The 14495-nt window shown below is 37.6% G+C and overlaps 1 protein-coding gene across 1 annotated transcript in view; it reads right to left on the bottom strand.

Moving 5' to 3' along the window:
* Positions 1-12561, bottom strand: part of NCKAP5 (NCK-associated protein 5) — a 93582-nt gene extending 81021 nt beyond the window's left edge. Inside the window, exon 1 of the mRNA XM_009703312.1 lies at positions 12469-12561. Coding sequence (XP_009701614.1) covers positions 12469-12558 — 90 coding nt within the window. The 5' untranslated portion in view covers positions 12559-12561. The remainder of the gene's footprint in view (positions 1-12468) is intronic.
* Between the last annotated feature and the right edge of the window lie 1934 nt (positions 12562-14495).

Genomic DNA, 14495 nt, shown 5'->3' with positions numbered 1-14495 from the left:
CAACATAGCATAATCTAATACTGATATAGCTGGATCTGGATGCTATAGTGCTGATTATAAACAGCAATTTTTCACAAGGACATGTGTCAAAATTCTGATTGAACCAAACAAGAATTAAAAAAGGATCAAGATCTTTGAAATGCTGATTTTCCCAATGAGTGTTGGGTGACATAAATTGCTTGTATAGAAACTGGTAAATAATAATTAGAGATGACATCTTTGCTTATAGAAGCTAAAGATTATTTTCATGTGATAAACACAAGTCCTCCAGAGAAGTGAAGTGTTTCGGATGCAATGCAGTAAAGGTCCCTCATATACAAATGATCTCTGTTTCAATTTTGGGTGTCAGATTGTGATGTCTGAGTGGCTGTTTTTTTCTGATTTACTTTTAATTCTTCAGCTTCTGAAATTTATTAGAAACAATGTTTTTATAAAGGTTACAAATTCAAATTCTTCTGAGAGTCATGCCTGCAATTTTCCAAAACCACACTTTAATCACGTTTAACCCCAGAATAAAATACATGTAGGATATATAATTAAATAGTGCTTATTATTGCTCATAACCACTTATTTGAGAAAAATACTCAAAATAATTCACAATGTAGTTATTAACAGATCGTGTACAGAGGCAATGGTAACAGGCATCCAAGAATCCAGTCAACATGGAAACCAAGCTAAGTGGCTAACTCAGCATCTCAAAACATTTAGCACTTTCCATGGTGTCTCAGGAGCTTTCACAGGACTTTCTAAGCAAGACATTTACTAAACAGTTATCTTAGATTTCAGTGACTGAATTTGGTGATCCAGGTACATTTTTTCTAACCCTCTTTCCTGCTATAATAAAGACAGACTCTTAACCTCCAAATCCAAACTGCAATTTACAAATCCATATACAGAACTGTTTATGTATGCACTGGTTTTGCCTGGGATACGAGTTAATTATCTTCATAGTAGCTTGTGTGGGGCTATGTTTCAGGTTTGTGCTGCAAACAGCGTTGATAACTCAGGGATGTTTTCGTTATTGCTGAGCAGGGCTTACCCAGAGTCCAGGCCTTCTCTGCTCCTCACCCCACCCCACCAGCAAGGAGGTTGGGGGTGCACAAGGAGTCGGGAGGGGACACAGCCGGGACAGCTGACCCCAACTGACCCAAGGGATATTCCATACCGTATGATGTCATGCTCAGCATATAAAGCTGGGGGAAGGTTAGCCGCTGCTCGGGTACTGCCTCGGCATCAGTTGGTTGGTGGTGAGCACTCGTTTTCATTTGCAACACTTGCCTTTCTTGGAGTTTATTTATCTCTGTGACTTTCCTTTTCATTACAATTCATTGTTGTTATTATTATTAGTATTATTTTATATTTCAATTATTAAACTGTTCTTATCTCAACCCATGAGTTTTCTCACTTTTACCCTTCCAATTCTCTTCTCGCCATCCTGCTGGTGTGGGGAGTGAGCAAGCGGCTGGGTGGTGCTTAGTTGCCGGCTTGGGTTAAACCATGACGATTTAATAATAAATTGTGAAAGTTTTTTCTTGCAAGGCCATTCTATAGTCTTGATATATTCTGAGATGATGTACTTTCAGTGTTATTTTCACTGCAGACCTCCTAGTGTTCAACACTATTCTTCACTGCAAGTGAGCAATATGAAATGAGAATTTTCAGACTGTTGATGTAGATAAAAACTGTAGATGAGGGTATCTCTGTATTTTCATGAAAAAACAGCCCCAAGCTATGCACAAGTAGTTCAGTCTGACAGCACAAGCTGAAAAAAGGCAGCAATTGCTCCAAGTACTACTGACTTAAAATTCCAAAAAGGTTAAAATTGTTTTCCAGTGGCATCTTTCTCCCCTTTCTCCCCCCACTGTGACCTTTTTTCCTTAATCATAATTAACAATTGTTTACTATGGCTCAATCCCTCTTAAATATGCCCTTTGAAATTTTGCAGTATCTTCTGATACACTTTATAACCTATTTCATTTGGCGAAATCTGAGATGTATAAAAGACACTTGTATGTTAGGTCAGAACAATGTGAAGGAAGAATGATGAATTCACAAAGTGTTTCCCGCAATACGCTTGGTACAGGAGCAGTCACTGATACCACTGTGACCTCGTATGTCTGTTCCACCTGCAACCTTTTTTTTAAAAATTTTCTTTATTTGCTAATGGGAATCCCATTAAACACCACAACTCAGGTCTGGAAAAAAAAAATGTAACTGAGAAAACAAGTTAGAACTAGACAGTTCGATCTAAATCATCTCTGAGTATAAAGCTACAAATATGACTTCTGGTTTTACCTTGCTTACTTGTATCTATGTATTCAGCTGTTTTCTCTTGCTTTATTTTCTCCCAGTGGAAGGATAGACTAAAATATGGCTTTGCTTTAGATAGCACATCAGCAAGTGTAATAATATATTTTTGTTTAGCTAACAGCTTCTGCTCAGAACAAGCTGACCAAAATTGAAGGAAAAGAAAGGAATGCACATACATCACAAAACTTTACAGAAACATTCCAAATTGTCCACAATTTAACATTACCATTGTCAGGAAAAACATATAAAATTCTTCTTTTTTATCTCTGGATTTCATTGACAAAGTGAACAGAGTGAGCAGTAACATTCCCTAGATTAAATACATGCAATGGATAAGAGAACAAAGTACTTTATGTTTCTGATATGAGCCTCCTACCACTCGCATATCAATCTAAATGTACTACAGATTATTTATTCACTCAAAACACTCCTCACTAGTACAAGCTATCACCCCTATTGAAGAGTTCTGCAGTAACATTAATAAATTTCCTGATGATGTTTTTATTGGCTGTTCCATGCATCAGAAACATCTATTTCTCTTGAAAAAGTTCAGATCAAAAAAGACTGTAAAAGAAGAAAACCTTCACAGTGAAGTCCACTATTAAGTGTACTTATCAGAACGGTAACAGTAAATGGAGTTTCTTGTCTTCAGGTCCCCAGTTGAACGTCAGTCCTGGGTGTCAAAGTGAACTATGCTATCCTTGAGACCAAATATTGCTGTTGACACCATCCTGTCTTTAGTGAATGGACATTCACATTATCAACAGCAGTCTTTTCTCTGGCACTTCATCTGTCAGAAGCGAAATCAAAGACTGACCATTCTGGAGGTGACACTTCCAAGTCAGGTTTCAGGCACGGTAGTGGCAGGGCAGTGTGGCAGTAGCTCATCGTGTTTGTTGTTCCTTTTCAAAATGGAAGACTTCAGCTACACTGAATAGCAAAATCATCAGCAGAAAAAAAAAATGTTCTAGAAGCTAAGCTCTTCCCTCTTCATATGTGTAGATACGATATTATGAGACGAATACGCAGTGTGATTTTTCATGCACATATTCTCTTATAAATTGGTTCATTATAGTACCATACTTAAAGTAATCATCTTTCCTCCCAGGAAACCTATATGCAGCATTTAAACTTTCTGAAGGAGTTTGTAAGTACTAAAGTAACTACACTTGACTAAAGTGACAGTATTAAAATATCTACCTTTGACTGAAGTACAAACAAACCAAACTATTCTGAAAATTAAATCCAGTAAATTTTAGGTAACAGCAATTACAGCATTAGAATTACTCTGGATTTAAATTGCTAGAAATAAGCCAATTTTCCTACTCTTTGCAGCCCTTCACTTTTTTTTTTTAATAATGTCTTTTCACTACTTGGATGAAGGCCAAATTACTTTTTAATGAAATGAAAAACTTTGAGTGCAATTTTTTTTTGCCATCAGAAAGTTTCCTAAGCACTTATACTTGTTGATCCAGTTTTCCATAGATGGTTTCTATAGGGAATACCCCAAAGAGCCTCTAAAGGACATACCTGAAGATGAGTATTAACTAGAATTTTGGAATGACAGCAATATATTAACTGACTAGTTCTCACCATAAGCACAATTGCAGAAGCTGACCTAAGAAGTTACCTGTGGGATTAGGGCAAAAAAAAATAGTATATTATTATATTATCAGGTAATTTTTTGCAAATGTCAGGGAATACTTGGTTTGTTTCACAGTCTTGTCAGGAAAATTTCTGAAAGCAGCTCAGAATGCATCTTCACACAAAAATAAAATGTAGGAACAATCGTTCTGGATCAGATCAAAACTTCAGCTTTTCAATTATGTCATTACAGTTTAGATTAAATATATTTAAACGAAATTAAAAATACTTTTCTTGATCAGCAGTGCACATTCTTTCCAAAATAAATACACTGGTGTACTGGTGTGTTCTTCTGTTAAAATAATTTTCAAAGAGAGAATGCTTGTGAAGATAGCATAATATCTTTTTTTTTTTTCCGCAGAAGACAAGTAAAATTTTAGATTTTTTTTTTCAGCTTTTTAAAATTTAAAAAATAGCATTGCTTTCTGCTGGTTTGAAAACATAAATGAATCATAGTTCAAAATGGAGAGTGAACAGTATCTTTTATGGAGATGCGGAAACTGGGAGACAGCAAGTGATTTGGCCATATATAAGAGCCGACCTTGGAATACCAAGTAATACAAACTGTTTTTTCAAGTTTTCTGTCCAAACACTTCAGTCACTAGGCAGCTGATTGCAGTAAATGGTCTCTATTTATTATTTCTTATTCATTAGCCTTACTCAGAAAGCTCAAAGGCTTCGACAGAGAAATGCTTCTTGTCAGACCCTCTTGCCCAACCAGAACCTCTTCAACACCAGCCCAGGACGGCCAATGCTGTGTCACGTCAAAAAAGCACGTCTGGATGCTCCCAGGGATCTGGATACGCTACAGATAGGTAAGACCCTCTTATTAAAATCTTTTGGTCAAGAGCCATGAGACACACTACAGAGCTGGGAGCTCTAAAAGCAGTTGCCAGATGGGTGATGACAACAGCTCACTGCTCTACTGAGAAACAGAGTGGGGCTGGAAGTGGCACCAAGTCCCATGGCCAGCGTGCCGCAGCAGCCCCACGGGCTTGCTTTCTCACACAGTTGAAGTGTGGGCTGCCCTCAGGCTGTGTGCCAGCACAGCCCTGCTGCTGGGAGCCCTGATTTGACCTGCATGAGGAATATGTACAGATGAAGAGGACAAGTTGGTCTTCACGTACAAAGATGCTGGCATCTCTCCAAGCAGAAGATAGATTATCTTGAAATGGATATTTGGTATAAACTACCAGAGGTTATTCCAGTCTCTTAGGACTACCAAGCAGAGGCATGTTAGAGCCATACTCTTCTCTCTCAAATACATCCTCTGAATTAGAAAAGAGGCAACCATTAACATCATTAAGGGGAACATTAAGGCTGCAGACAACCTGCTGTGCATAAATGGGAAGTCCCTGTATGCATCAGGATGACCTGTGTCAGCCAGGCTGTGAACCACATCATCACCTTGCTTTCCAAAGAGCATCTCTGAATTTCCGTTACAGCTGTTTCATATGTATAGGCTTCACGTAATGTATAGGGGCTGATTTTTGTGGATTCATTCCAAAAATAAGAATTAGAAGAAAGACATAGCAAAAGATAGAATCGCCATATTGTAGAGGAAAATCTAAATGTAGAATTACAATCAGTATAATATATAACAGCACTATCAAATCAGTCTTCACCTCTTGTTAATGTAGATATATAGAGGATTCTGGGAAGGAAAGAACAGCTTGTTTTCTGAGAAACAGGCACACAAATGGCACATTTCAGTTATGAGACTTCGTTGTGTTAAACATAACTCCATTGCTTTGTGACTGTATTACAAACAATTGAAAAGGGAAAATTATTTGCACGTATGTTCCTTGCAACAAAACTGTAATTTTGAACAGTGTCTGAGGAGCACCATCACTCTCCTTTGGGGGCAAAAATACAACCTCAATTTAGTTAAATACGGGAACAAATATTTACCAGAATCTTTGCGCAGTGGTGAAAATCTACCAGAAGAAAAGCCATAAGGAATTAGTTGTTACTGAGCTAGCCCTGGATTTCTCTGTATGGAAACTCATTCCGACAGCAAATGTTTGTGTCCTTAACAGCCCAGGATTTCCGCTGGAGCTCCCAAGAGTGCGGGTGGCTGCCCTGGGAGTTCTTCTCTCGGAGATACAAAACTGCTAAGCTTTGCCAAGTAATATTCTCCTTAGTAGCTTAGGAGGCCTAGTTGATGCAGTCTCCTGTGTGCACTTCCAGTCCAAAGATGTAAGTTTAATTTTAAGGATGTATTTCCTCTTTCTGCAATAGAAGTTAGCATTAAAAATCCTATGTGGACTTCAGCTAGGGAATTCAACTAGTGCCTTTTTTTTCAATTAATGAGCATGCCCCATCTATAAAATGTTACATATCAATGGCCTGAACATTAAGCTTGTACAATTTTGAGTTAAAAGAAAATCATATTGCCAATAGATACAGTTTTTCTTCTCATGAAAGAGCTGTTGACACCAACGGTTGTGCAATTAAAAGTGACAGTCACAACAACTGTTCCAAATTTGAGTTTCACAAACACACAGACAGAAAATTGGGTTGCTCTGGCCAACAATGCCACCTGAAATGTACCTGTATCACTTATGCAATCACACCTCTCTGACACAAAAAGCAATTGACAAAACGCTCCAGACTTCATGACTGAGAGCTAGAATTATTGTAGGACTGGAATTATTTTATCTTTATATAAGGCAGGCACATGTACACACAATTTATATCCAGCAAGTGGGCAGAAATGGAACTGAACTTTACGTTCAAAGCCACTCCTCCCATGAAGCTACAGTGTGAGTTAATGACTGCACTGATGGTGATGCCCTGCATATGGGACAGATGTCCCCCATGGAGCTGCATGCCACTCTTCTCACGGCGCACGTTAAAGCCTGAGAAACCTCTTCTGAGAGTCATTACTTCTCAAAATCTTGTCATCCCTCCAAAGTGAGAAAAAAAAAACAGAGCTGAACCACAGTCACAGCTCTTACGTGGTGAGAAGAGACCATCCAAATGCTTAGGCTGCAACTGTTCAAACTGTCTGCTACCACTTTGATGTCAGTGTCATCACATGGGTGCCGAAACAATCAGTGGAGCAAAAATGAGACAGGACACCTACCACTTACAGAAAGAAATGGAAGGAATCAAGTCACTGTTCTCCATTGCATCCAGGGCCAAAGAAAACTGAAAACATGGCCTACTATTAAGGCCACCTGTAATCCCCACCGAGTCTTTGAGCCAGACTTCTCTTGGTGCAAACTCTACAGCACTGACCTCAGCACAGGGATTGTTCTCCTTAAGAAACTCCTTACCTCATTACTCATACCTTTCCCCTCTTGAATTTGTATAGTCAATCTCTGAAGACCTGGACTGTCCAGCATGATGAAAATCCCTTCTGCTAAAAAGTAGCCCAGACCATGTTAGCTGGTGAACAAGCGCAGTCAGAGACACTCTGCACTAGCACAGAAGCTGAGGGATGACTGGGCCCATGATGTTAGATGGGGTGTGCTTCAGGCTGTCTACAACCCAGGTTTTCAGTTCCTGCTGACCAAAAGAACGTGTCTGGTCACCACAGCCCTATTTGTCTGGAGTACAAATCTCAAAGAAGTGCAGTGGGGTTCTGAAAAGACTACAACCCCTGCAGTCACAAGTTTTTATTTCCCTAGGTTTTTCACATGAATTCATGTATCAAAATCCCCAAATTCCCAACAGCAAAAACCCACTTCCATATTTTTTAATACAATACAGGATAGCCCTGCTTGAAGACCATTCAAGTTTCATTTTGAAATTGATTCTTTTTCTATTAAAAGCATTCATATGTTAAACAAACTCCTTAGGTGAAGTAAGCCTTTTTCCAAGTTTACAAGGAAATACGAACAGCTTTTTTTTTTAAAAAATCTCTTCATTATCTGGCTCAGTACTTATTACAGTTCCTGTTACCATAGAAGCAGTAGTTTGTCTATATGATGACATCTTAAATATATTTAAGATTAAATGATACGTCATTTTCCTCTTTTTACAGACAAAGGTTAAGGATGGACAGATAAAGTGAATTTGTCCAAGGAGATGGAGAAATCTAGAGCAAACGGAAGAATCAAAATCTAGTCTCCCAAAGACAGTGCTTTGAACAGCAGATTGTCCTTCCTCTGCAATGTGACTGCACCATGTCTGTCCTGAGCTTTAGTGCACATATTGACAATTCCAGAATTATAACAAATTGTAAACTTACAGCAATCTCTCTTCCTCATCTATTTCAATCACTGTACACTGACATAAAGTTAAAAGGAGTTAAAAAAAACTTTGAAAGTCTTTTGAGTGATCTGTAATTAGGTAAGACTCTACCTAGATATCCAGTATTGTGACCAAACAGGAAAGACACTCTAGTTTTTTGATATCCAAATCACAAGGACAAACTTTGGAAGGAAAGTCTACAGGGTGCTTGTTTTAATGTCTTGGGTTTAAGTACTGCATACAATTATTTCTGAGGATCAGTCTCCCTCTTAGACAAAGTACTTGTGTCTTGAATGAGAATAATATTAATATATGAAGTGTTGGTTTGGCCTTTCATGATCTTACTTTTAGGTGGACAATGCCTCTCGGAAACATCATAAAGCTCTTACATACTAGAGCCTTTTAGTCAAGTAAACTTTTAAGCAAGAAACATGATGGTTCACAGCAATTCAAATCACACATATTCTTGTCTACATTTATGTGAGCATTCATTATAAATCTTCTCTCAGTTATTAGTATGTAAAATGATTACAAATGAGAATTTTCTAAATTATCCTAAAGAAATCACATCATCTATCTGTAATGCCAGCAAATTAAATTCCCATAGGGCATCTAGCTCTATGGAAAGGGTTAGAAAATTTTGCTTCAAGTAAGAATCCCGGCAAGACCTAAGACAATATTGCAATAATACTGCACACTCTGGGCTCCATCTTATTATTATTCTTCTAACATGATCACTATGCAACATTTAATGTTCATTAGCAACAATATTTATTCTGGAGTCAGGCATATTGATATTATAATAAGAACTCAATTTCGTACATCCCAGAACAATAATTAGATTTGTAAAAAACCAAATACGTAGACAATGGCCAATACATCAAAAACGTTTATTGCACAGAAGTATCTTTTACGACTATTCAGATATTAATTTGAACAGGTTACACACAAGAAAACTAGCTTACCATGGTGTCAAAGAATATGAGACACATGTTTACAAGTCACACTGGAGATCACCTAAGTAATGTCCTCATTTGTTATGAACTACATGGTTGTGAAACTGCAGAAAAATCTGATACTCTTTTGCACTGAATACTGATCATATTGTTCTGATCCTAACATAGTAATCACAGAGAACAGGTATGCTTCAGAATATGTTCTATAAGGTAACTGTTTGATTGTACAGGATGGCTTTCAAAACAATCACAGAATCATATTTATACGTTCAGTAAGTTTTGTGTATGTATATGAAGAGAGAGATACATATATCACTTGGAATTCAGTTCATAAAAATATTTTTTTCATGTGTTAGCTCACATCTATACTTGATTTACAAATACAGGATAATGATATGGTTATCAAGTTCCCAAAAAACTGAATACACCAATGTTTTTAAGAAACATTACCTAGGTTGTACATTCAAGTTCTATTCTCATTTGTGAATCACCCTTATAAATATATCCAAAAAATGCCTGATTACTTTTGGAAAGATACAAATGAAATGCTTCAATTGCAGTATTGATGCCTCTTGCCAAACCTGGACACAGTATTTGCCATAAAATTGATCATATATTTAGATGGTATGTTTGTCCATGATTTCCACACAGTTGGTTTCAATAACATATTAATGATTCATATAATGCTTTATTAATATGTTTTTTCAATGTTAAAATACTTCGTAATCACTTCAGATCACAGATTCTTTGCCAACTATTTGTTCTGAAGAGCCTTTCAGGTATTAGCTTTTATTATTACATGCTGTTGCTGTCTAAACCACACTGCATAGTTTTTACTGTGTGACTGAATAACAAGCACACATCAAGTGAACACACCTCTGACCTACACAGCAGGTAGCCATAGGATGGCATATGCGCTGCTTTGCATGTGAATAGAGTCATTGCTTGAAATTCCCAGAAAACAAAGTATTTGTTCAGAAGTTTGTCATAAAAGTGAACAAAAGGAATGTGAGGACAAATGAGTCAGAGACATTCAGAAAAAACACAACGTTCATGGAAATGTTCTGTATTTTTGACCTGCTTAACCAATCACAGACTGGTATATGATGCAGTAGCCTAGCTATTCCTCTAGGAAAAGAAAAACCATTGCTTCATGAAGTAGGAAAAGAAATTCATAAGCAAAGAAAATTGCATACTGGCAATATGGAAGAAATGAAAATTGCTAAAAAACAACATGACTTTGCTATCATGAGTGAAAACGTTCCCAAGACCAAGAAGAGAACAGGAAGAAAAGGAAGCTGCTATGCAATGCAGAACACAAGATTTAAAATAATCCTAGAGTAACAGGTATATGGGTGCTTTAAGGCCCTGGGACAGAGATGGCTTCACTCTATAAGAGAGTAGGCTCAGGTCTGGGGAATCTGCCCTGACTACCACCTAGCAGATTCAAACAAAACCCCATGTCCAGAAAGAAGGGGGAAAAAGGGCTTAGACAGCAGTTTGCTAGGTGGAAGGGGCTGTTCAGTAGAGCTGAAGGAAGAAAAAGAATTGTTATCATTAACTGGGCAGAACTGCCTTTTCTTTTGTTGGTCAGAAAATAAACTGAAGAGATTTTACACAAAACACACCACAGTACCCATTTTCTTGGCTGGCAGGAAACAAGAAATGCCTATGTTAGTATGGCCCCAAAGGAGAAAAACCCAAAACCATAATGAAATTCTCTCTTTTTTCAAAAATTAAGAAACAAATAAAAGATGGAGGAAAAAATACACAGCAATTTACAAGCACCAAAATTGGAATGACTAGTTTATCTCCCCTCTCGGAAAGCAGTACACAAAATTTCAAATTTCAAAAGACCACATAGCTAATTTTTTTCCAGTTTAGTGCCCAAAAGAAAAATAAGAACATCCAAACCCTCAGTTTGATGGAAAGAAACTGAATTACTTTTTTGCTTTTCTTGTTGAGAGTGCAAAAACAACACCCAAAGAAGCTAAAACCTAATTATTGTACCACCTTACTGTGGTTTCCACGGTAAGACAGCATACAGAAAAGCGGGCAGTAAAACCATTCTAGCTGTCTGCTATAAACAGACAGACAAGCAATCCACCCAAAGGAGAGACTGACACCAAGCCCACTGCAGAACACCCACTGTACGTGGCAGGAGTGAGCAGGAAGTACGAATTTAAACTCTGAACCAAGAGGAGGGAAACGAGTTTCATTTTTGGATCCCCCAAAGGGTAGTGAGTAAAATATAGATGCTTTTATCACCAGTTTCTAAAAGCACAACGTTCTATTATAACTTCAACAAAAAGTTTTATTTGTCCTGAAATTAAATTTTACAGGTTATTATTTTAACAAGAAAAATTGAATATTTTGGAAGGTTAATCTAAAATATTCTTTTCCCTTCAATCCAAGCTTAAAATGAAAATTTAATTACAGTGATAAATACTCTTTAATATACATTTTTGTTTAGCTATATTGCCATATTTTTGATCCACCAGTTGTAAGAATGGACTAATATAAGTAGAACTTTTAAAAAGTGTTTTATCTGAAGGATCGCTATGTAGTATAGACTTTAATATATTATTTCAGCATTTTATGTCTTTATAAGGAATGCTTATTCTGTTTAAAAAGATACAAGATAGGACTGACTTCATTAAGTGTTTTTTTTAAGAATTCATGTGCAGAATATCTCATTAATTGGGATATATCTCATTCCTGTTTCCAGACACTTAAAAAGGCTTTCCACCACCTCAGGTTCACTGCTTCCAGAATACAGCAGCACATCAGGAAAATATAAAACTCTCCTTTCTGATAAAGAGCATAAACAGACCTGGTTCCCTTTGAAAAACCTCTAAAATCTTTGCTCCCCTAAATTCTGTCCTGAGACTCTCTCTACCCCAAGTGAGGCTGATAAAACGCACCTGCCACAAGGAGTGGTAAGAAACTATGGAGCTTGATGTGGAAGCCTCACACCCAATAAGAATGAGTGGATAAAATTATCCATCACAATCTGAAGGTCAAGCTGTCAAAAGCATCTACGTTTCCTAGAGATGCTAGAATATATTACTTAAAATATTAAGTGCTTTAATAAAGTCTTCAAAACCAGTTTCTCTGTCCCCTGTTAACTGTGAGGAGCAACAACTGTGGATAACACAATGACGATAAAATGAAAAACCTTAAACTCTGGTGAGAGAACACCTGGGAAAGCATAGATGGTACCAACCACCACTTCCAAGTATTCATAACTAATAAACAAATAGAGGAAACAATGTCAGACACATTCACCCTCAGTAGTGCAATTTTTGTCTTAAAGAACTTTTCTATCACCAGAAAACAGGTAAAAAGCCACTAATACCTGATATACCTTCATGATATTGACAGTTCCTTCTCCATGCTGGCCTGTGGATCCTTGGCTCTGTAGCAGATTTCTCACTGTCTCCTCCATTCTAGAGAATGAAAATATTTATAAAAGTCAACTGAGTGGGAAAAAAAATTAAGAGTTGCATTCAGTGTTTTTGTTCTTTGCAAGAGCCTAATGCATCCATGGCTACCATGAAATTAATATTTAAAGACAATCCTGGTCTTATAATGTTCTCATACTCCATGTTATGAATAACACATTAAGGGCACTCTTTTATCTTTTGAATATGCACAGTAATTAGTTGTATTGTTAAAATCCTACTGGAGCTCAGTTACAAAAATTAAACACAAATGTGTGCAAAAGACATCACCTTGTCAACAATGTAACCAAACACCGTGATAAAATTACTGTCATTTAGGAACAAAATCAGATTAAAAAACCCCGACCTGCTGTATTTCTAGCCAATTGTCAGGTTTATGCAATTTGGACAGACTGTCAAATACATTACCAGTATTTACTCTCTCTGTTATAGGTGCAGCAGTGTGTGCCAGTACATTTGTTTATAGAGGCACAGCTGCTGAACACATTCACCCTTCTCGGCCCTTTCAAAGGGATGTAAAAAGCAAGTGTAGGCTACAATCTGGTACTGCCATCTCATGAAAACGTAATCAACTTCAGTTCCATCAGCGAAAGAAGGAAGGTTTGCACTTCCATTTTAGAAGGTGTTAATAGATACCACCAAAAGTTGTCTTTGATCTACACACACTCATCAAACCTGTTAAAACTAATGCTAACCATCCCAAATGGAGGCTGAACAGAATAAAGAGTTCTGCTCCTTCACACAATAGGACCACTGGGAATAACTTAAACCACCTATGCAAAACTGGTCCCACTCAAGGTGGATCAGAAATTAAACCCCATGGTTTTAGGGGATGTCACCAAGGCTGACCACAAATAAGGGGTCTGGGACTACAGCTGCTTTCAGCTCTGTGAGTATGGGTAAGAGGAGGAAAGGGATCAAAAGCCAGAGAAGCAGTGATGGGACACAACAACAAAGACACTGGGTTTCACAACAAAAAGTGCTAAGTGCCAATTCCAGCCAGAGGTCCTCATGCTTCTCCCGGCTCCCAATCTTCTCACCCAAATTCTCACCCCTATACTGCTGCTTCTTCAGCTGTGCAGATGCCACAGTTTTTCTCACTCTCCCTTTCATGTTTTCTGTTCTTTTCCTTTTAGCAGCCTCAATCCCTTGACATAGTTGAAAAAACAGCCCATCTGGAATAGGGGCTGGAGAAGGGAAAACTGCTGTGGCAGAGGTGTGTCGGTGACGTGAGGGCAGGAGAGAGAGAGAGAGAGGAATACCTTAAGCCATATTGCCAGATACGCTGTATATTAAAACTGTGACCTTGAAAAAACAGCCAGTATTCCTAGGCATATCAGACCAGAAACTGCCTGCTGTTGTTTATTTCTACTGTGTTTAGGGAAACATGACTTTTGTGAACCATTCTTTGCAAATGCAATTGAGCAGAAGAATTACTCACAGCATATCAGATTTTTTTTTATTATTATTTCTAAGGTACAATACAGCAAGACAGCAAATATTAGCTAACTGCTCTGGCCAAAGGCCAATAACATTTTCTTTTTTATAAGCGTCATAGTCTTCTGTTCTTTCAGTATTATCAGAATGAATGGCATTGGCTAATTCATCAATAATATGATGTTTTGCTAGGTTTTCTCCTTTCAAGTCAGCCAGCTACGCTACTTTTTAAGACGCTGACACTGGCTATTCATTCTACTCAGATGAATGCTGACATTTTACTTATTCATATGATGGTTTTTTGTCATTGATGTGCAGAGTTCTACATTGCCAGAATGCCCACAGAATAGTTGGACCATCTGTTGACCAAATGTGCATAAAAACAAGCCAGCGCTAATCTCTAGTGCAGACAGTGGTGCAGTTTTTCAGTTGCAGATTGGAACCATTTCTGCTCATAGGCTGACCTTAATCAGATGCCTTTTAC

This window comes from Cariama cristata, unplaced genomic scaffold, assembly GCF_000690535.1.
Source record: "Cariama cristata isolate BGI_N322 unplaced genomic scaffold, ASM69053v1 scaffold5377, whole genome shotgun sequence".
NCBI classification, from domain to species: Eukaryota; Metazoa; Chordata; class Aves; order Cariamiformes; family Cariamidae; genus Cariama; species Cariama cristata.
Note: the sequence above shows the minus strand (reverse complement) of the source record. Positions and strands in the feature narration are given on the sequence as shown.